Source organism: Trachurus japonicus, chromosome 7, assembly GCF_045865225.1.
Source record: "Trachurus japonicus isolate A0001 chromosome 7, Traja_1.0".
Lineage (NCBI taxonomy): Eukaryota > Metazoa > Chordata > Actinopteri > Carangiformes > Carangidae > Trachurus > Trachurus japonicus.
This window is the reverse complement of record NC_140913.1, coordinates 5,149,917-5,172,105: the sequence shown is the minus strand read 5'-3', so window position 1 is coordinate 5,172,105 and position 22,189 is coordinate 5,149,917. Positions and strand designations below refer to the sequence as shown.

Below are 22,189 nucleotides of genomic sequence, written 5' to 3'. Positions count from 1 at the left end.
ATAAAAAATAAAATGTCACTCATTGAATTAAAAATTACAATAAATATGATGTGATGTGGACCAGAAAGATGCTGGTGAAAATTATGAAAAAAAAGAAAAAAAGAAAGAAGTCAAGCCAACTTTTATGCACTTCATTGTTGAATTTTAACAATATAGCACCCTTTTTTTATTCAATGTTGAAAACAAAAAAGATGTTAAGACCTTTTAGTTACTAAGAAAATAATATAAGCTCAATTTGTTTTATTTTTTCATTTGCTGGCAACAGCAAGCTCAACCAATCAGACACGTCGCTGATAAATATGAGGATTATGGGTAATGTAGTGCTTCTCCGTGATATGACATTGGAAACAAAGCGTGTTTTCTTAAAATAAAGTTGATATTACAAAGGGCTTTTGGACTCAGCAGAAGCACATAATATTGTTACACAGTCTTCCTTGGATGGTAACAGCGTTATGGCTAATAATCAGATCTTTCTTCAGAATATTGATTAAACAGAGCAGCTTTTTGAACGCGGAAGTGGTCTTCACCTGTAGAATCCACAACCCCCCCCCCCCTCCTGGTCTGACGCAGCTTCCGACAAGGATGTAATTTATTTATTTATTTATTTATTGATTATTCTGCACCAAACACCATGATCACTAAATAAATAAATAAATAAATAACCGAAAGGACGTCCTTGCCGAAAGTTACAGACAGACACAGCAGCATCAGGTTCAATAAAGATTTAAGGAAAAGTTAAAAAAAGTTATTCTCTGCTCACAGCGTCCGTCAGTGCCGCAGCCGGGTCGGCTGGATCACTTGCTCTGAGCGTCACATATCGCCGCGAAGGGAACTGCATTGGAATCAACTGAAAGCCGAGCGCGTCAAAACCTGACGAAAAACGGGCACCTAATGAGTCAGGTATGTGACGAGGAGGGACAGTGACCGTTCGTCAGGCTGTTGACGCACTGGGAGTGAGGGAGAAACGGTCCCGCCCCCCTTCGTCAAAATCCGACGATGAGGGATTTGCATTCAAGTCTATGAGTGGCCCTATTCGTCGAGAAACGACCTCGAGGGTACCCCCTCCACGTCAGTATATTGACGTAAGGGGCCTTGACCAAGCGTCAACCGTTTGACGCAAAGGGGTGAGACTGTGTTGCCCTAACACAAGTCAGAAAGACGTTGTTGATATCTACAATGTGATAGTCAAACTTGGCCTTTAAATGTTAAATCCGCTTGCCATAGGAGAGGTTCAAGAGCACATTTAGTCACAGATACAGAGAGGGATACAAAAAATTATTCATACCCACCGCAATACAGCTGTACAATTCCTCTGTCTGATTCGTTCACTCACATGCATTCTGAACCCATACAAGCACTTTAACCTTTTTACATGCACATATTTATTTATTGTGTTTTTATGCACTGTGTTTTATGTAATTTAGGTACTTCTGTTTCTGTTATTTGTGTGTTTCTTGTCATGTATTTCCCAGCTGCTACTTTATAATTCACAATTTTCTACTCACAGTCATGCCAAAGAATACTACTTGCCAACAATGAGTACCCGGAAATGTTGAGTACCCCAAAGTTTTATGTTAGAAATAGATAGTATGGGTCCCCAGTATTCAGAAACTGCCGGATGCTAATTTATATATATTGGGCAATTAGCACAATTGACATAATTAGCATAAATTAGCATCATTGCCTATTGATAGCTTTCAGTGACGTCACTTCCCAGGGACCTGGCGGTCAAAAGCAACATTCCAAAGTGGCCCCGCAATGGACTTTCTATGGACAAACAACCGAGTAATGACTTAAATCATCTGCCAGCAGCCGAGAAAGAAAGATATAAAAACAGCTTTGAAGTTTTGGGCACTTGTGACCCATATTCAACACCAGCTGCTGTATACCAGCTGTTTAAAATGACCAGTTCCCTGTCGAAGCTCGAGTTGGGCGATGTTTACATTTACCTGGTGGAGAATCCATCATCCTCCACCGCTTGTAACCAATATTTCCGGTGTTATGGCTCAACTGGTGTCTGATTAAAAGCCCCATTTTGTAGTTTTTTGATCTTAAAATAATGTTTCTGAACTCGTTGAAGTGGTAGAAATGTACCTGTAACTTTCCTGTGTGGGAACACCGTCCTGGTACCGCAGCTCCGCTGAGCTCCACAGTCTGAGCTCCAGGGCTCCAGCCCACTGAGCCCAGGCTCCCTGCTCCTCTCACCCACAAACCAGAGCCCTTAGCTGGGCTGCACGGTGACCAGCTGCCCCCCCCTTACCCCCCGGAGCTTTGCTACGCACCGCTACCGACGGCAACGATGACGGCGGTCCGATAGCAGCGGGACCGGCGGCGGCGGCGGCGGCGATGGTAACCCGGCGGGACCGCCGCCACCGAACACGGCAACAGCACCGCCCGCGGCGGCAGCGACACGGTAACGGGGGTCGGGACCGACCGCGGCGCGGCGAGGACGATGTTGTTATTGTATTTTCAGAGTGTTTTCCATTAGTTCGTAACTTTAACATGACAGGCTTTGTCATAGTGTGCAGTATTGTGCAGAGTCAGAGTAGTGTGGCGCTGACTGACTGTAGATTGGCGGAACAGGTTCACTCACAGAAGCATATTCGCTGCAGTAACATGTGAACTGCGGCTTGATTTGTGAATTTGTGACAAATCTGCGGACGGAAGTGCAGCACAGCTGTTGTTCGGTACGGTAACCAGTTAAATCAGACACCAGTTGGGCCATAACACCGGTATTTTTGAAGCAGCAGGGAGCAGTGTGTGTTTTTCTGCCTTGTCCTAAGCCGCGGACAGCGGGGAAGTGGATTGTTTTGACCGCCAGGGGGGCGTTCCATACGGGCCGTGACGTCACATGAAAGCTATCAATATGGGCAATATTTCAGCAAAATTGACTTGGCTGATCTGGACAATATTAGTGTGGTTTTAGGGGTTATTGATGATGCTGAATCCATTTCTGACATTTTCAAAATTCAAAATGGCTGTCTAAACCGGAAGGGACCAGATTGAAATCCATCAAAATCGGCCCACTGGCGGTCTAAATCTGGTCACTACCGGTTTAGACAGCCATTTTGAATTTTGAAAATGTCAGAAATGGATTCAGCACCATCAATAACCCCTAAAACCACTCCAATATTGCACAGATCAGCCAAGTCAATTTTGTTGAAATATTGCCCATATAGGAAATTATGCTAATTTATGCTAATTATGTCAATTGTGCTAATTGCCCAATATATATAAATTAGCATCCGGCAGTTTCTGAATACTGGGGACCCATACTATCTATTTCTAACATAAAACTTTGGGGTACTCAACATTTCCGGGTTCACAATGGGGCCCTATGGGCTGGCAAGTAGACTAGAAGGGTTGGGAGAACTTTCAGAATTATCAAAACGCTTTTGGAGTTCCAGGGGGGGGTCTGGCTGGCAACGGATTTTCATATAATGGTGGCGAATAGAGCTCACTTTTGAATGGTCCAAAACACACACTATGAAACATCCAAATACCTCCATACTGCTCGTCGGACGATCTGATTGATGACTCCAAAAGTTCTCTGTACCCTTCCTTGGCATGACAGTGAGTAGAAAATTGGTGAATTATTGATTTTGGGTGAAGTATCCCTTTAAATAAAGTAATCAATCTATCTATCTATCTATCTATCTATACACAGGGACACAAGTGGATAAGATAAGAGGTCAAAGGTCATGTGTGAATTCTAAAGTTTCCCTCACTGCAGTAGTCACGCACCGGTCGAGAAACATTTAAACATCTGGATCAATCTGTAGTAAAATTGAAAAGTGGAAAATTCTTGGTTATGGTTTTATCAACTATTTTCAATACATATTATTTAGCTCCTATAAAACATCTCTGATACACAATATTTGGTGGCGAACCTTGGCCCCACTACTCTGGGCCTTCAATTGGACCATGGGACCACACAAGGCAATGAACGATCAGCCAGAGCCCCTTGTCACATGGAAGTTCAGCATATTGAAGGTTGCAATACACAACATCAATTCAAATATAGGAAAAATTAAGACACAAAATTGAACATAAGTCAACCTAAAATCACTCTCAACGCTCACAATGACACCAGCAGAGTTAACCAGCAACTTGTAGCCTACCCAGCAAACAGAGACATTCAGTTTCCTCAGTGCAGCTGCAGCAAACATTTAGAGTTTCTATTCATCTATTTTCAGAAACATCTTCAACCAAATATAGGCCTACTGCAGTGATCTGATCAAACTTCCTGCCGGAGACACGGAGTTGACAGGTGTAAAAACAAACCCATGAGGAGTAGGTTCATTCAGCTGGTTGCAGGGGTCTGTCAAAAACAGAAAACCCAACTCACGGTTTGTCGTGCTGTCCTGGGGGAGAAGAGCCTGGATGTTGAATAGTCCGAAAATTGACGGTGATGTGATCTGTTCGAGCTGAAGTTAGCCGACCTAGCTCGGCTGGCTCACACCCAGTGGTCAACTTTAAGTCCTGAGTTGTTTTAGGATGAAAGAGTTGGAGATCAGAGATCAGCATTTCCACCGGGCGCGCCGCGGCACGTCAGCAGGTCCCACTCCCACCCAGCAGTGGTCCTCCGCCGCAGCGCAGCGATATCAACGAAGCCGTTGCTAAGTCGCGTGAAGCTCAACAGAGCAGATTGCACCAGACAGTCAGGAACTCACTGTAATACACTTCCGCCCCCTTTCAAAATAAAACACAATAGCTAAGCAGTTAATATCACAACTTCATATCAACAGGGTCTCGGATATTCGGTACCACGGACGACGAGAGATTAATTGTGGAAGTTGAAAAACACTTTACTGTTTCATGTGTTAACTTCCAGCACTTGGACATGATATTGATTTTAGACCCTTGTTGTGATTGGATATTGTGTTTATTGATATGCTTTTTATTCTCTGATGTGCTTTTTGACAGTATTATAATGAAATGCTTATTCTAATTTAAACATATTATCTTTAATACTTTATTGCAAGGTTTCTCACCTTCACAAACATAGTCATAATCATTTCATTTTCTTAATTGTACCTTGCATTTTTTTTCTTTTTTTTTAGGTAAATAGGTAAATAACAAACAATAAAATAAACAGACAAACATATATGCAAACTGATACTTCCCAAATGAGGATCTCAAAGATAGGAAACAAACAAACAAACAAACAAAAAAGATAAATAAGTAAGTTAATAATAATATAATAGAATAAACTAACATCAACTAATGGCAAAATAAGCGATGGTGCATGTATGCGTGTTCATGTATCTGTGTGTGTGTATGCATGTGAGCATCAGTGTTGGGGTGGGGACCATTTAGTTCATCTCCTTAATTTGATTGAATATTTCCACTGTTTTTATCAGCCTTTCTTTACAGTATAATATTCCAAATATGTATTTGTTCCCTATTTATAAAAGTTAATCTTTCCATCTCTAGACATTGTTCCATTGTTGCTACCCATGCTCTTAATTTTGGTGTATTTGATTGTTTCCATGCTTTGGTCACCTGCTTCATGGCAGTTACCCTTAATATATTGAAAAAATAAATGTCCTTTGCTCTTATATTTCCTTTTAAATAAATACCTAACCAATGATGTACCTGCAAAGGCTCTTTAAGCTCAAAAATGTACTTCTGTCAGGACCACTATGTCAAAATAATATTTATTTACTTGCACGGTTTAATTTGGCGGTATGGTACTGTTCTGGGACCCCCTGCTCTTCCACGCGCTTGCGTGGAAAGCCTGAGGCAGGAAGAGCACCTTCCTGCCCTTCACGAGCCATCATGAACGGCATAAGCAGGGAGCGCAGCAGCAAAGAAAACCCAGACAGAGCAGAGCAACCAACAAGATATAATGACAGGAGGAGCTGGGGCGGAGGTGGGTTGCAAAAAAGCCGGCAGAGGAAGCAGCAGCAGCAAGGGAGGTGACGTCGGGCTACAGCAGTTTAAACAGCGCGCCCTGAATGCAGTTCCCCAATAGGGGAGTCAGCTGAGCCATCAGCTGACCTGCACAGGTGAAGACAGTTACGCTGTGCTGATTAGAGCTTGACGTCATGGCCTGCCAGAACTAACGCTATACGCTTAATTTCTGTCAGGACCACTATGTCAAAATAATATTTATTTACTTGCACGGTTTAATTTGGCGGTATGGTACTGTTCTGGGACCCCCTGCTCTTCCACGCGCTTGCGTGGAAAGCCTGAGGCAGGAAGAGCACCTTCCTGCCCTTCACGAGCCATCATGAACGGCATAAGCAGGGAGCGCAGCAGCAAAGAAAACCCCCAAAACAACCACACCGGCAAATCCTGGAACCTCTGCTAAGAGATGCCAGGAGGCTATCTAGAATGGAATTAATTTTTGCCTATAAAATTTAATAGGGAATAAGCCACACGCTACCTCTTAACAATAATAATTTTTACAATAATAATAACCATTATTAATAATAATAACAATAATAATATTAAATCAATTATTTACAATGAAAGGCTCATAGCTTTTTGTGCATCTAGAATGCTCTATTGACAGGCGCAGTAAGGCAAGGCAATTTTATTTGTATAGCCCGTTTTTACAAACAGTTTGTCTCAAAGGCTTTACATGGCATCGTAACAACATCCTCTGTCCTTAGACCCTCACATCGACTGAGGAAAAACTCCATGGAAAACCCTTTTAACAGGGAAAAATCGGAGAAACCTCAGGGTGAGCAACAGAGGAGGGATCCCTCACCCAGGACGGACAGACGTGCAATAGATGTTGTTACAGACAAGAAAACAGGGAGCAAAGAAAACCCCCCAAAACGACCACGCCGGCAAATCCCTGACCCTCTAGCAACAAGAGATGTCAGGAGGCTATTTAAGTTGGAAACACATGTAGCCCATTTAAAAGGAAATAGACGAACCCCCCAAAACCCGCAAAAGGAGCTGCCTCAGTGAATAATTCAATGCCAAATATGATTCTGTATTATCGCTATGGAGGTTGAAACCCAGCGCAAATTAAGAATAAAGCAAACCGTTCCTTGTGTGACGCTCCGACCGCGTGGCAGCATCGCTGGCAAACAGAAACTCCACAGCCCCGGAATCAGCCGTCGCCGGTCAATGGAACAGCTGTGTGTGACGCCGCCCCCACCTGCCAGGTGAGAGCCCCGACGGAGAGAAGGAGCCCCCCTCCCCCGTCGTCGCAGACGGCGTCCTCCGTTCCAGAGCTTCGCTGAAGCCCCATGACACGACACCGCGCCAGCCGCCGCGGGTCCGCATCGTGGACGGGGGCGACGACATCGGGAGCAGCAGGGCGAGCACGAACACAACCAGCGATCCTTCCCTCATGCGGGAGCCCGTCTTGCCAAAAAGCCGGCAGAGGAAGCAGCAGCAGCAAGGGAGGTGACGTCGGGCTACAGCAGTTTAAACAGCGCGCCCTGAATGCAGTTCCCCAATAGGGGAGTCAGCTGAGCCATCAGCTGACCTGCACAGGTGAAGACAGTTACGCTGTGCTGATTAGAGCTTGACGTCATGGCCTGCCAGAACTAACGCTATACGCTTAATTTTAGGCTTTCCTTAACTCCTTCCCAGTATGTTGTTAATACTGGGCATGTAATATGCCCTGACTTTTATTTAACAATCCTTGGCTCTAGCGAGTGAGTGCCTGAAACAGGCCTAGTGCCTTTTCATCCCTTAGGTCAATATGTCTCCAGCAGTTTTCATGGAGACAGTGGCAGCAGGTGTCTGGGACTAGAATGATGTTTCCTCTGGTAGCTCTCGCTAACTCGCACTAATCTTGATGATGGTCAGTGTTTCTAGATCATTTAAACTTTTTTCCTGAAAAGGTCATCTTGAAAACGGAGTTTCAACGTATCCATCAACCACACAGTCTTCTCCACTGATTTCCACCATTTCTCTTTGTTGTCATTCGTACTTTCTCCGCTCGGTCAGTTTTCTCCGCACTCACTATTTCTTTACAGCTACTCAAAGCCCTGCCTGCCAGGAGGCGTCTCTGAAAAGTTTAGAACAGTAATCTAGAAACAATTTCTATTAGCTATTCCAGTGAGTAAAAGCAAACAATGTAAAATAAATAAAATACTTTCGATGTGTTACTCCCACCGCAGGTAATTAATTAGCATAAATGATAACAGTCCAGGGAATAAAGTTAAACAGTTTTATTACAAAGGTTCAGCTTGACAGGTTATAGGCCCACTTGTATCTCCTCGGTTTACATCATCAATATCACTAGCAAGCCAAGGATTATGTATTACAAACCACTTGGCACACTTCGAAAGGTTTACACACTCTCTGAACTAACACACTTAAGGTTTGCACACAAATCCATTTCACTGCAAATGTTTTAACCACTGTAGTGTATTATCCACCTGTGCTTTTGCTTTAATATCTTAAATTATTGCATGTTCTTCTTTATATGTGTGCCTTGTCTGGAATTCAAGGAATGTGTGAATCGATATCCTGCTTAGTGGTCATCTGACCTAATGGGATACATGTAGGTATGGTCCAAGATGACCTAATGACTCGGATGTCTTTTCTAATGGGATACAGGAAATGGGGGATGTCTTCTCTAATGGACAAGAGACATAGGATACAGGATATGGGGTTTTTAGCTAAGTCTAAAAAACCTAAAAAAGCCTAAAGATCAATAAGTTAAGACAAAGGTCCTTGACCATCTGATCTCGGGAGGTTTCTCTCTGTCCGGAGAAGGTGGAGTTTTGGAGATAAGCCAGCATATAAAAAGGGAAGGTTTTGGGCCAGTCGGGAGAGATCTCATTTTTGACCAGAGATGCTCCAGGATTCGGCATTCTTTGTACACGGTTCTTCTTCTTGTTAATAAACTTCTTTTTTGAATGCAAGCGAAGACGTGTCAGCGGTGATCCTTCTTTTCATCAACACATCAATATACCACAGTTTTTGGCGTCACGAACTTGGACGTGTCTGTGGCCTTTCATTGGCTGGCAGCTCCACCAGGCTAAACTTCCGCGACAGCCGGCTTCTACAAAGGGTGAGTTTTTCACATATGTGTGCGCTGGTTTGCTTGTGGGGGCTGCTGTCTGCTGTTGGGTCACACCGTTAAAGAATCTTTGTGTGGGTGATTGTTGCTTTGATGATTGGAAGTTGATTATCGTTCTAAATTTTTCTAAATTTGGGGTCTTTGGTTTTTATTTGCGCTGCAGGCAACGCAAAAAGGGGGAAATAGGGAATTTGAGGTAAAATTAAAATAGGATATTTGGGGTAAAATGGGTAGGTAAAAGAAAAGGGGTAAAAAGGGGATTAAGTAATGGGTAATAATATAAGTTAAGAATTGGTCTTAGTGGGTTTAAAGGAACTGGGGTTAAAGAGGGTTAACTAAAATAAAGGGATTTTTTGAGTAAAAATAGGTAAAATAAAGGGACATTTTGGGATATTAAAAGAAATAAGGTTAAAGGGGGTTTACTAAGAGTAAAAATAAAAGTTAGAAAAGGTGGGTAAACATTTGATAGAGGGAAAATTAAAATAGGGTAATAAAGAGTTAGAAAGAAGCTTTAATATATATGTGATCACTTGTTTTGTGTTTGTTTGTTAAATCCCCATTTTTGTGTGTGTGTGTGTGTGTGTGAAGATTGGTTTTCTTTTGTGAATAAAGTTTATAAGTACTTATGATATGATAGAGTGCATGTTGAATAGAGATATATAATGTTATATATTCTTTAGCTGCTAATAGATATGAGCCTGAGGAAGACGTTTTAATGAGCTTCCAAAGGACGTTTTATAAGAAATAAAATGTATAAATCTTCCAAGGGGTATTTGGTTAAAGATGTTTTTATGAGCCTCTTTTTCTTTTTTCAGAGGACTTGAAAAATAAATGTTAAAAACATATGAACCCCGGAGGAGGATTCTTTTTGTAAAAACTTTGACAAAGGGTGAAAGTTTGATAAAGGGGGGAAGGAATGTTTTCAGGTGTTCAAATGTTTTAGTTATATTGATAAGGCATTGAACTATTTGTCTGTTTTCCTTTCATGGTGTGAGAGTGCAAAGAGGAGGCAAAAGGATAAAGGGTGTGTCTGGAGGCGCAAGGACAGCTGGTTTGCATCACAGGGACTGAGGCTTGCGGATGACAGCGCTTGCATCGGGATCCGGTGATAAAGGCCAGTGTGATTTTGTCCGCAAACTCTTTCTGACAAATTTACCTGCATTTATACCTCTGTACATACATTTATAGTTGATATTGTTGATACAGTTTGATTGATAATAGTACTTTCATTTACATTTAGTGTATACACCTATAGTACATGCATCATACATATGTTGTAGTTAATTAGAAGAAAGCTTGGCAACGGACTGATCATTTCATTATTGAGTTACTGGTTTGTGTGAGATTTTGTTTTTGGCTTGTAATTTGGTGTGGTTATTACTGGGTAAAGATTATTGATTCTGTAGTAGAAGAGCTTTGTGTGTGGACCTGGCGTTGTGAATTTTTGCCTGTGGAACTCTCTTTTGATTTCTGAAGTTGGCAAATCCTTTCATCTGTTTTCATAAACTGTGACAATTGAAGGAGCATAAGTAATTAAATATATTTAGTAGTAATTCATTAGATATAATAAAAATCACAATAAAATAGACTAAGGTTAATCTGGTTAAGATTGGATTAGAGAAGAATATCAAGATGTCAAAAATAGACAATCCAAAAGTAATCACTCCTGTTGAAGTTGTCCAAAAGAATAATCCTTTAATTAAAGGTATAGCAGAAATGTCAGAGAAGTGGCATGGGCGTTGGTCCAATATTGACCAACCATGGCCAGTCGTAGGGACTTTTAACCCAGATGTAATTAAAACAATGCAGGTGCTTGTGTCCATATATAAAGCAGGTGAGAAAAAAGGGAAAAAGGGAGAGAAGCGTAAACAGAAGAGACAGATGGAACTTGACATGCTCCAGCTGTTTGAGAGAGAGGGACAGCAATGGTCAAAGGATAAAAAGGAGGAGAAAGACAAGGTTCAGGGAGAGTTAGAGAAGAATGCAAATAGTGTAGAAAAGTTAATGACAGAAATTGATGCACCCTTCTCACATGTGGTCCCAGTACAGAGACCCCCACCTTATGAGAAGGAGGTGGAGCTTAGAGAACTTTATCCTCAGCTTCCAGTGATTACTCAGGAAGGAGATTATCATATTACAGATGATAATAAGAAAATAATAGAGACAGGAAAAGCAGAAACAATTTTAAAAATGTATCCCAGCTCCAAAAGTAAAAGCAAAACTGTGCATTTCAAAGCTAAGGATAAAATTAAAGTCAGAAAGATTGATCTTGGAGATGATGATCAAAGTGATCTGGAAGGAGCTGTTGGGGGATACGATCCTGCGGTAAAAAAGATATTAGCCAGAGCAGAGAGGAAAGGAGCTAAGTCAGGAAAGAAAAAGTGTCCTAAAGAAGACACTGAGAGTGAATGGGAAGATAGTGAGGAGGAGTTAGGAGAATTAAGTCCATCATATATGGAGTATCTAGAGAAAAAAAGTCTTGAGAGAAAGGAAGAAGAAGATAGACAGGAGTGTCTAAAAGTAATCAACGAGGAAATGGACAGCTGCGTTTCACGCCTATCTATAACATCCACACCCAAGGTAAAGGAGTTTTTCGAAGACAAATTAGAGGAATTACAGGCTAAAAAAAGTGATCTAGAAGCACAAACTGCCATAAAATCAAACACAGGATATATATTCCGTCCGAGGAAAAACAAGAGTTCCAGTTTTATGGGTCCAGTAATAATTAGAGGACAAAGTCTGGAATACAAACCCTGGCAAAGCACTGACATGTCAGATATTCTGGAGAAATTACCTATCCTCCAGAATGGGGCGCATCCCTGGATATCTAAACTAGAAGAAATCATGGTGGGAACACAATCTGCCATGGGTGATATTAAAAGATTGTTAGCCAACATTCTGGGAGTTCCTGCCATGGAAGAAATTTTGCAGCGAGCAGGACTTAATCGTTATGTGGGAACCTCTGTAAATGATTCAGAGCTGTTTTCTGCAAATAGAGCTAGAGTGTGGAGATCTTTGAAGGACACATTTCCCACAAATGTGCATCCTGATAATATTTTGATTGAACCATTGGGATGCGATGAAAATCCTCGTGCTTATGTGTCAAGAGCGCATCAGAGGTGGAGAAGTATTACAGGGAATGATCCAGAAGAGAGTCAGATGGAACAATCAATCTTGCGAGCTAAGATTCAGAAGGGGTTGCCCCTGTCAGTGAGGAGCAAGTTAGCAGAAGTGGTTGGTTTAGGGAGCATGATAAAGAGTGTTTATACAGATCACATAGCACACCAGGTAGAGTTGTATAGGAAGAGAGAGCATGAACAAAAGGAGCAAGACCAGGAGATTCTTAGAAAATTAAACCAGATTCAGTTGGTAGATAATAAGAAGAAGGAGAAGAAGCAGGCAGTAGTTATGCAGAACCAACCTGAGATAAATCAGCCCATGTCACAACCACAACCACAGCCACAGCTGCAGTTACAGCCAAATCAGTACCAGGCACCACAGCCTTGTGCAGCGGTACCTTTTGCTTATAACACACAGCCGACCTTTGGTCAGCAGCAGACATGGAGAGGAAGAGGTCGAGGAAATGTAGGAAGAGGAGGAGGAAGTTTCAATTCAAATTTTCAACAAGCCCCTGCAGTATGTTATATCTGTGGATTGGTCGGACATTTTGCTCGTGAGTGTAGCAAACCAGGAGGGGGAAATTTCAGAGGAAACTTCCGAGGAAACCCAAGAGGAGGCTTTAGAGGTCAGCCAATGGCATTCCGGGGACCGGTGAATCCCTACAGGGGCCCGGAGTCAGGATTCTAGGGCTGCCCAGAAAATCCGAAAGGGAGGTGTCAGCTGGTAGTGTCAGGGCCGGAGCAAGATCCAACAATAATGGTGAAAGTAAATAATCAACCATTAGAAGTGATGGTAGATAGCGGAGCGGCTTTCACCTGCATTCGGCCTGAAGATGCTATACATCTCCCTATGTCTGGTCAATTGATACGGACAATCGGGTTTGAGGGAGTCAAACAGCTGGTACCTCTTACAAAACCAATTGAGCTCTGCTACAAAAATCAAAAAACTACAATACCTATACTGGTATCAGAACATACACCGATTGCACTTTTGGGAAGAGATGCTTTATGTAGATTGAATTGTGTAATAAAATGTACTCCAGACGGTTGTCTGGTGGAAATGCCAAGTGATACTGCTCGTCAATTGTCAATGAAAACGGATGTTGAAGCTTCTTCAGTGTTTTGGATTGGAGATCTCAGTGCAGGACTTTTGGAGCCTGTTAAATTGTGGGAGAAGTTTATTGTAGCAAATATGCCTGATGCAAAGCTTCCAGAGTATCCGCTGCATTGTACATTGAAGTATTTTAAGGATGCTTCTCAGTCAGATTTTGAAAATTGGGTGAATCGTCAACCAAAGCAAGTTGAACTCACTTCATGTTGTATCATTTTGGGCCCACAAGGAGCAGCTATGATGATTGATGTGAATGATTATGTGAGTAAAGAATTTGACATCAAGAAAAGTGTGCCGCATGTAACTTTGATGGTGTCTGAGGACTATGAACAGAAACATATAGGAGAAATGATGGTTGAGGCAGGGAAAGCTGTTTTTGCTCCAATAAAAGAGAATCTTTCCATTTGGAGGAGTGAGGATCAGCGCTTTCTTAAAATTATGATTTCTGCTCAAGGTCATGGGCGACCACAAACTGTTCAAATGACACATGAAGTAATTTGCAGTGTTAAAATGGACACAGATGTTATGAAAGAGGAGATGTTGCAGCAAGTACCTGAATGTTTGTGGTCTCGATACAGCACTGATATAGGTCTTGTGAAGTCAGCTCAACCTGTGAAAGTGGAACTTAGACCGGGACTAGACCTCCCTGGAAGAATCAGTATCCACTGAGAGAAGAAGCAGTTGAAGGGATTGAACCTCAGATTGAGGGACTTTTGAAAGCAGATGTTTTGAAGATAACTCAAAATCCTCAAAGTAATACACCATTGTTACCTGTGAAAAAGCCTGATAATTCTTATCGCCTGGTACATGATTTGAGATTTGTAAATGAAGTAGTTGCTGATTTTCCAGCAGAAGTGCCGGATCCGCACACTTTGTTGGCACAGATTCCTTCAACTGCTACACATTTTACAGTGTTGGATTTATGTGGTGCATTTTTCAGTGTTCCACTTGCCATAGAAAGTCAAGGCTTGTTTGGGTTTACATACAAGGGACAGTTCTATGAGTATAAAAGATTGCCACAAGGATTTAAACACAGTCCTCACATTTTCAATAAAGTATTGAAAGATGATCTAGTGGGACTGGATCATAAATTGAAAAGTACAGTGGTACAATATGTGGATGATATTATAATCTGTTCACCTGATAAAGAAACATGCCATGACGATTCAATTAAACTGTTGCAGATTTTGGCAGAAAATGGTCACAAGGTTTCTCAGAAAAAACTGCAGTATTGTCAGGAGAAAGTAGTTTATTTGGGTCAAACAATAACACATGGACACAGAAGCATTTCGGACAGTCATTTACAAGCCATTCGAGAGGCTCCTAAACCCAGAACAGTAAGAGAAATGATGACATTTCTGGGTATTGCTGGATATTCTTCTGCATGGATAGAAGATTATGCTAGTTTAACAGGGCCTTTGAGAGCCATGATTAAAGATACCGGAAGTGTTCAATTACACTGTAATCTTTCTTGGACACAGGATGGCCTTTTGGCTTTTGAAACAGTCAAACAGAGGTTGCAGGAGGCTCCAGCGCTGACACTTCCAGATTATTCCAAGAATTTTCTGTTGTATGTGTCTACCTCGGTTGGGGGTAAATATGCATGTGCAGTTCTTTGTCAGCCAACAGGAACAGGGAAAAATCCTCAACCCATTTCCTATTATTCCACTGCCTACTCAGAAGTAGAGTTGGGATTGCCATTATGTTATAGAGCAATGGTAGGAGTTTCTTTGATGTATGATAAAGCGTCTTCTGTAACAATGGGATATCCTGTGACAATTCTCACTCATCATAGTTTGAGAAATCTTTTGAACTATGGTAAATATACATTGACGATGCCTAGGCTTAGAGATTATCATAGACTTTTGGAGCAGGAGGATGTTATATTAGTGAGGTGTGTTACAGTGAACCCGGCTGAAAATCTGCCCACTGCAGAAGATGGTGAACCGCATGACTGTGTACGGGAGGCAGAGAGATATTCAAGGCTGAGGTCAGACTTGCAAGCCCTCCCACTGTGTGAGGCAGACTTGGAGTATTGGACTGATGGATCATGTTATCGTGTGGGGGATAAATTGAGTGCTGGTTATGCAGTGGTCAAAGCCCAGGGAACAGAGTTTGTGATTGAAAAAGCTGAAGTGGTTCCTCAACCTGCATCAGCACAGCTTGCTGAACTTGTAGGATTAACTGAAGCATGTTTGTTGGCAGAAGGTAAACGCGTGACAATTTACACGGATTCTGCCTATGCGCATAATGTGTGTCATTTGTTTGGATCAGTGTGGAAAAATCGAGGTTTTAAGAAAACTGATGGTTCCCCAATCCAGCATCATGCTCAGATTATGAAACTTTTGCATGCTATGATGAAACCAAAAGAAATAGCAATAGCGAAATGTGCAGCACACAAACATGACATGTCAAGAGTTACTCAAGGTAATAAAGCTGCTGATGAAGCTGCCAAAGCAGTAACAGGAGCAGACAAATTGGGCAAAGTTTTCTTGGTCACACATGACGTCGATTTAGAAGATAAAATAACACTTAATGATGTGATCATGATGCAGGAAGCAGTTTCTGCATTGGATAAACAGTTATGGATTGACAGAGGTGCTACTCAAGATTCCACTGGTCTTTGGAGAAATCATGAAGGACTGATAATAGCACCTCCTGACCTGTTGGGATTGATGATCCTAGAGGCACATGGGTTGGCCCATGTTGCAAGGGGGGAGGTTAGGAGAAAGATCATGAAAGAGTATGGATTTTGGGCACCATATCTATTAGAACAAATTGATCATGTTATAGGCAGATGCACTATTTGTCTGAAAAACAATGTTCGAAGAGGTGTTACAGTTCCACCAGGTTACATTCCAACGCCAAGGGGTCCAATGCGAGAGCTGGTAATGGATTTTGTTGATATGATAAAACCAGTTGGAGGTAAAAGGTATATGCTGGTAGTTGTGGACAGATTTTCCAGATGGCCAGAGGCCTGTCCGACCAAGCGAAAGGATGCTCAGTCAGTTGCCAAGTTCTTGTGCAGAGAGGTCATAAGCAGGTGGGGACTTCCTGATCGAATATCTTCAGATAATGGAAAGGAGTTTGTGGATAAAACTGTTAAGCTAATCTTGCAAAAGTTAGGAATTAAACAACGCCTCGGATCAGTTTACCACCCACAGAGTCAAGGGATTTGTGAAAAAATGAATGGTATCTTGAAAAATCGCATTGTTAAAATTTGTCAACACACGGGTCTAAATTGGATAGCGGCACTTCCATTAGCATTAATGGTATGCCGCTCCAGTGAATTGCGTGATTTGCATATGACGCCTCATGAGTTGGTTACAGGTAGACAGATGCCAACACCTTGCTTGCGTACGACTGGCAAAGGTCCAAGTTTGGGTCTTTTGGAAGATGAAATGCGAGCATATGTAACATATATGGCTACTAGGGATGAGCGAGTACAGCATTATCTGTATCTGTATCTGTATCTGTTAACCATATGAATTATCTGTATCTGTATCTGTACTCGGAGTGGGCGGGGCCTAAACCGGAAGTGGGCGGGGTTTAACCCAGAAGTGGGTCGGGTTGTCTTGAAATGGGCGAGGCTTTAACCGGTATGTTATTTTAAGCATGCAATTGATATGGGTTGATCAGAAATTGTTATATTTATTGCTGATTAGAAAACTGTTTACAGGACAGCATCAGCATTGAGCTTCAGATCAATGGTTTTGATCATGATAGCAAACAAACTATTCAAGTTTTGCAACAATGAATACAACACATGTGGTTGCAATTATTAAGTAAAATGTAATGAACAAGAGTTTTCATACTCAACATAACTTTCTTTTTTTTTACTTTAATTTTTTTTTTAATGATCAGTGTGATTTTTAATTTTTAACTTTATTTTATTTCCACACCAGGTGTGTGTGTGTGTGTGAGTAAGAGAGAGACAGAGACAGCTGAATGTCAGCTACTCTAGGCTATCACTCATTATTCTGTATCACTGATCATGAGAGAGAGGGGGGGGGAGAGAGAGAGGGAGAGGAGAGAAAGAGAGAGAGAGTGTGTGTGTGTAGCTTAATTTGTAATAGGCCTATTATTTATACCACTACTATTTTTTTTAAGAAATAGGCTACAGCAAGAAAGTGTCAGACACTCAGTGCGTGAACTGGTTAGAGCCAGCTGACGGTTTAAAAAAAAAAAAAAACTCCGACGAACGGCGGAGGGAGGGAGAGCGTGTGTGGAGAAAAAAAAAAAAAATCTCCGACAGGCAGAGACGCAACGCGAGTCGGCACCACGTCCGAACGAACCCACGTTTACCAGAACTCTACTGGTTCATAAGTAAGTGACTGAGGCCTAATAACAAAGCTAAAGCTGAACGTTAAGGGTAAAGACCGGCGAACCTGAGTAATTGAGGGAGAGACAGAGAGAGACAGACAGCTGTCAGCTGTTCTGTGTGTGAGTGATCAGAGCGGGACACAGCAACACACCTGCATGTGTTGGGGAGGGGCTGTGGCCTATCACAGAACGCAGACACAGTCAGCTACCCAATGAGGATTTTCATTCAATCTTTTTTTTTTTTCCGAGCACAGATATTGACTCGTATTACTCGTATAATACTCGTACTCGGCAAAAGTGCTTTATCCGTACCGGATACTCGTTTTAGCCGAGTATCCGGCTCAACTCTAATGGCTACTCTCCATAAAAGAATATCCATGTATGTTTCCGACAGGCAGAGACAAGAGGAGGTGCAGGAGAGACTTGATGAGCAAAAAGGAGCACGGTACAACCTGGAGATAAGGTGTTTGTAAAGGTGTTTAGGAGAAAGTGGTATAACGAACGCCGTGAAGGACCATTTGAAGTTGTTCGCAGTACAGGAACTGCGGTCCAGGTTAAGGGGTCACCAACTTGGTACCACCTGTCTCATTGTGTTAAAGCACCAGTAGAAGAAACGCCACCCTTACAAAATGGAGGTGTTGAAGACTCACATGAGCCAGATGAAGTGGTCCAGGATTTGGATGATGATGTTGATAATCTTGTGCATGATCCTGATGATGCCACAGGTGACTCTCCAGTCAACAAGCAGGAGAAAAGATTTGAGGTCATTGATTTTAGGCATGTCCCAGAAACAACAGAACCAGTGGAAAGTGAAGCATCAGAGACTGCAGAGAGCGGTGATGCCACTCCAGGACAATTTGAACATTCAGCAAAACAAAAAAGTCCAAGGCCAGTCAGAAGAAAAGTCAAACCCAAACGGTATGACGATTAGAGTTGAAGTACCTTTAGGAGGGTCAGTCCGGCTTCCATGTAAGTGTGGACAGAAAACTCCTGAAGCTTCATTACAGTGGAGAAATAATCAGAATGAACAATTGATGTTAAAAGGTCCTGGAGTTGAAGCTGTACCTGTTAGTGACAGAAAGTATGTTTTGTTTAATGATATGGGCCTGACAAAAACTAAGGAAGAGTGTTCACTCTTTCTGAATTTGCTGAATGGGTAGATCAAGGTTATTACACATGTAGTTATTTAGAACCTGAATTTGAATTTGTTCCACTTAAACAGCAGTGGAAATCTGGTTATGTGACTCATAAAATAAAACTTGTAGTTGAACCATTAAAGTCGGATGAAGTATCAAAAGTGGTCAAGGTTAATCAGGAATTGACTACTGAAGTAACTACAACTAAAGTGACACTTACTACTTTAGATTTGAAAACAACTACGAAGGCACAGACATTGAAACCTACGACTATTTTAGTTACAACTCCATTGACGACAACTACAACACCTATTCTTACTACCCTTGAAAATTCGAAGAGCGAAATGAAGATTGAGATAACCACAAAAGCTACAGAGTCTCCAACTTCTAAAAAATCTGTAGTAACAACACCAAAACCTGATGTGATAACTTTTAAACCCAATCAGGAGGAACATGTGACACCGAAGTCTGAGGTTAATGTGGATGGTAGCCATGAAAATGTTGAAAGTAAAGAACAAGTTGAGGGAAAGAACACTGAACATCTGTTGGGTCTGATTTCAGATGATATAGGTAATCAATTGTTGAATTCTGAAGAAATATCAGAAGAAACGGTTGAGCAGTATCGTCTACTAAAGAAAAGGGAAATTGAGTGGAGAGCATATGGATTTGATGCCAAAGCATTAGAGATCCCAGACCCATGGGCAGGTAAGAATTTGTGGTTTCAGCAACTAACCCATTCTATAAGATCAGTGAGAAGAATTAAAGGTCCATGTGTGGTAAGAATTCCAACACCAGGCACATGGCCTGCAATTTTGGAAGCAGTACCAGAACCACTGGTTCCAGTTTGTCAGTCTTATGCGCTATCATGGTTATTATATCAGCAGCAATCAGCAGGAGATGTGTTCATGCGTTTGTCAACTAATCTTTTTAAACCCAGATTTGAATGCTCTTGGTTGAGTAACTTGCCATATTTGAGTATATTTGGCCCAAATGAAGAATTAGCGAAGGCTGTTCCTGATGGAATGGTAGTGGCAAGAGTAAAAGCTGAGAGTTGTTTTTGTTCAAATTCTACTTATAAAGGTTCGGAGATGTTTATGGGTATATCGGATTGTAACACTTATATGATGCATTTTGGTAAAAGTGAAAATAGAGCCCTAAATGATGAGTATTCAGTTACCTTTCATGCTCCAGATTCTGAAAGGAGTAGAACTTTAACTGTGAAAAATCAGACTTTGCCAGCAAATGTGACTATGGGAAATTTTAAAGATCTATGGTGGGTATGTGATGAGAAAGCATATATATTTCTGCCATATGGGTGGACAGGATGTTGTTATATGGCAAAATTGAAACTCCCATATGAAGTATTCACTTTACATAAAGGAGAAGCATCTGATGAACCAGAATCAGAGGATGTTTCTGAACGACGAAAGAAGAGAGAATTGGCACAATTTCACAAAATGGAGGCCTACCATTTCAGAGTAAGTTTAGCAGAGAAATGGGGTATAGGTCTATTTCCATGGTATGGAGTGACATACTTAGCAGATCACATTGATAATATTACGTACACCCTGCAGGGATTCGCAGATCAAACTGTGATGGGGTTTACAACTTTGACAAACACACAGAAAAGTCATAGACTGACATTGCTGAAGCACGACATGGCACTGGACTATATTCTGGCCAAACAGGGAGGCCTATGCATGGCTCTGAATTTTACTGGGGATGCTTGTTATACTCTGATTCCCGACAGCTCAGATAATATGACTAGTGTTATAGATGCACTGAAAAACATAAGAGATGCTTTTGGTGCTTCAGAAGGGGCTGGGAAATCTGCAAATTCTTGGCTGCAGGAGCAATTAGGACCTATGGGTGCAGTGTTAGCTCAAATTATGATAGCAGTAGTTGCAACACTGTGCGTGTTGTTTTGCTTCTGTACAATATTATTGACCTTTGCGAAGGCGATGATATTGAGATGGGCTGGTGTAGTGTTACCAGGAGATCAGAACCAGATGTTACTGCGAGAAACTGATGAAGACGAAAGGGAAGCAAGAAGAGAACTGATGGAGACATATCCATATTGAAATAATGATAAAGGAGACAATAATACATGCTGATGTTGATGCATGAGTGTGTTCATATGTGATAATGTTTGGAGTGTATTTGTTGTCGCAAAGATACTGGTATGTTTTCTATCTCCCTCCTAGAACAAATTGGAGAGAGATCACTGTGAAAGTGCCAGGCTGTTCGGGGACCCAGATGTTCTGAGAAGATTCAGTCATCTAAACATGAAGAATGTGAATGAATTGAAGGGCCCTGAACATTATGGACACTTAAGTATTTTTGACCACATTGAAGATTGACACTGTGGAAGAACTGCAGTATAATTTAATTTGGTGTTTTTATGTAATGCTTTTTGACATTAAAGTTTGATGATGATATGTACTCACTATTTGAATGTTTTGTTAGTATGTGGATATATTGAAGCCTCAGATGTTTTCTTTTCTTTGACGTCTAGGGAAAGTAATGTTAGGCAGGGACAGGTCCAATGGAGGATCCGATGGGTTGACCAGCCTGAAATTGGATACTGTTTTGATTTTATTTGTCTGAGGTTTTCATATGTATCTACTGAATTGTTTCATTCAAATGTTAAGAATTTCTTCTTTTCTAATTGGTTTGGAGTGCTAAACAGTGGTTGCCTAAGGCAGAGGGACCGTGAGAGAATTTCCTGTCTTGATTGTTTGATGGAAACTTTAAGGAAGATTGGCTGCCTGGCAGGTTTTCGCTCTCACACTCCACAAATTGTTTTATTGCTAATAATTGTTTCATTGTAAGCATTATATATGAATGACTGTTAATTGCATGATAATCATTTGGTTGTATGTTATCTTTTATGTGTCGAGACTCTACGAGCCTCGAAGGGGGGAAATATGTAGTGTATTATCCACCTGTGCTTTTGCTTTAATATCTTAAATTATTGCATGTTCTTCTTTATATGTGTGCCTTGTCTGGAATTCAAGGAATGTGTGAATCGATATCCTGCTTAGTGGTCATCTGACCTAATGGGATACATGTAGGTATGGTCCAAGATGACCTAATGACTCGGATGTCTTTTCTAATGGGATACAGGAAATGGGGGATGTCTTCTCTAATGGACAAGAGACATAGGATACAGGATATGGGGTTTTTAGCTAAGTCTAAAAAACCTAAAAAAGCCTAAAGATCAATAAGTTAAGACAAAGGTCCTTGACCATCTGATCTCGGGAGGTTTCTCTCTGTCCGGAGAAGGTGGAGTTTTGGAGATAAGCCAGCATATAAAAAGGGAAGGTTTTGGGCCAGTCGGGAGAGATCTCATTTTTGACCAGAGATGCTCCAGGATTCGGCATTCTTTGTACACGGTTCTTCTTCTTGTTAATAAACTTCTTTTTTGAATGCAAGCGAAGACGTGTCAGCGGTGATCCTTCTTTTCATCAACACATCAATATACCACACCACATCACACCTT

General features: G+C 41.5%; 2 protein-coding genes across 3 annotated transcripts in view; one reads left to right on the top strand and one right to left on the bottom strand.

Annotated features, from left to right (window-relative positions):
* commd7 (COMM domain containing 7) overlaps positions 1–22,189 on the bottom strand; it is a 432,536-nt gene that overhangs the window by 382,777 nt on the left and 27,570 nt on the right. The window lies entirely within an intron of this gene.
* Positions 10,988–13,334, top strand: LOC146984055 (uncharacterized). The gene has a single exon (XM_085783059.1). It carries the CDS (start codon positions 11,003–11,005, stop codon positions 12,803–12,805), a length of 1,803 nt encoding a protein of 600 aa, XP_085639185.1. The 5' UTR covers positions 10,988–11,002; the 3' UTR covers positions 12,806–13,334.

Excerpts from the sequence above, each read along its gene's own strand:
- LOC146984055 (XM_085783059.1), top strand. The coding sequence starts at position 11,003 with ATGACAGAAATTGATGCACCCTTCTCACATGTGGTCCCAGTACAGAGA.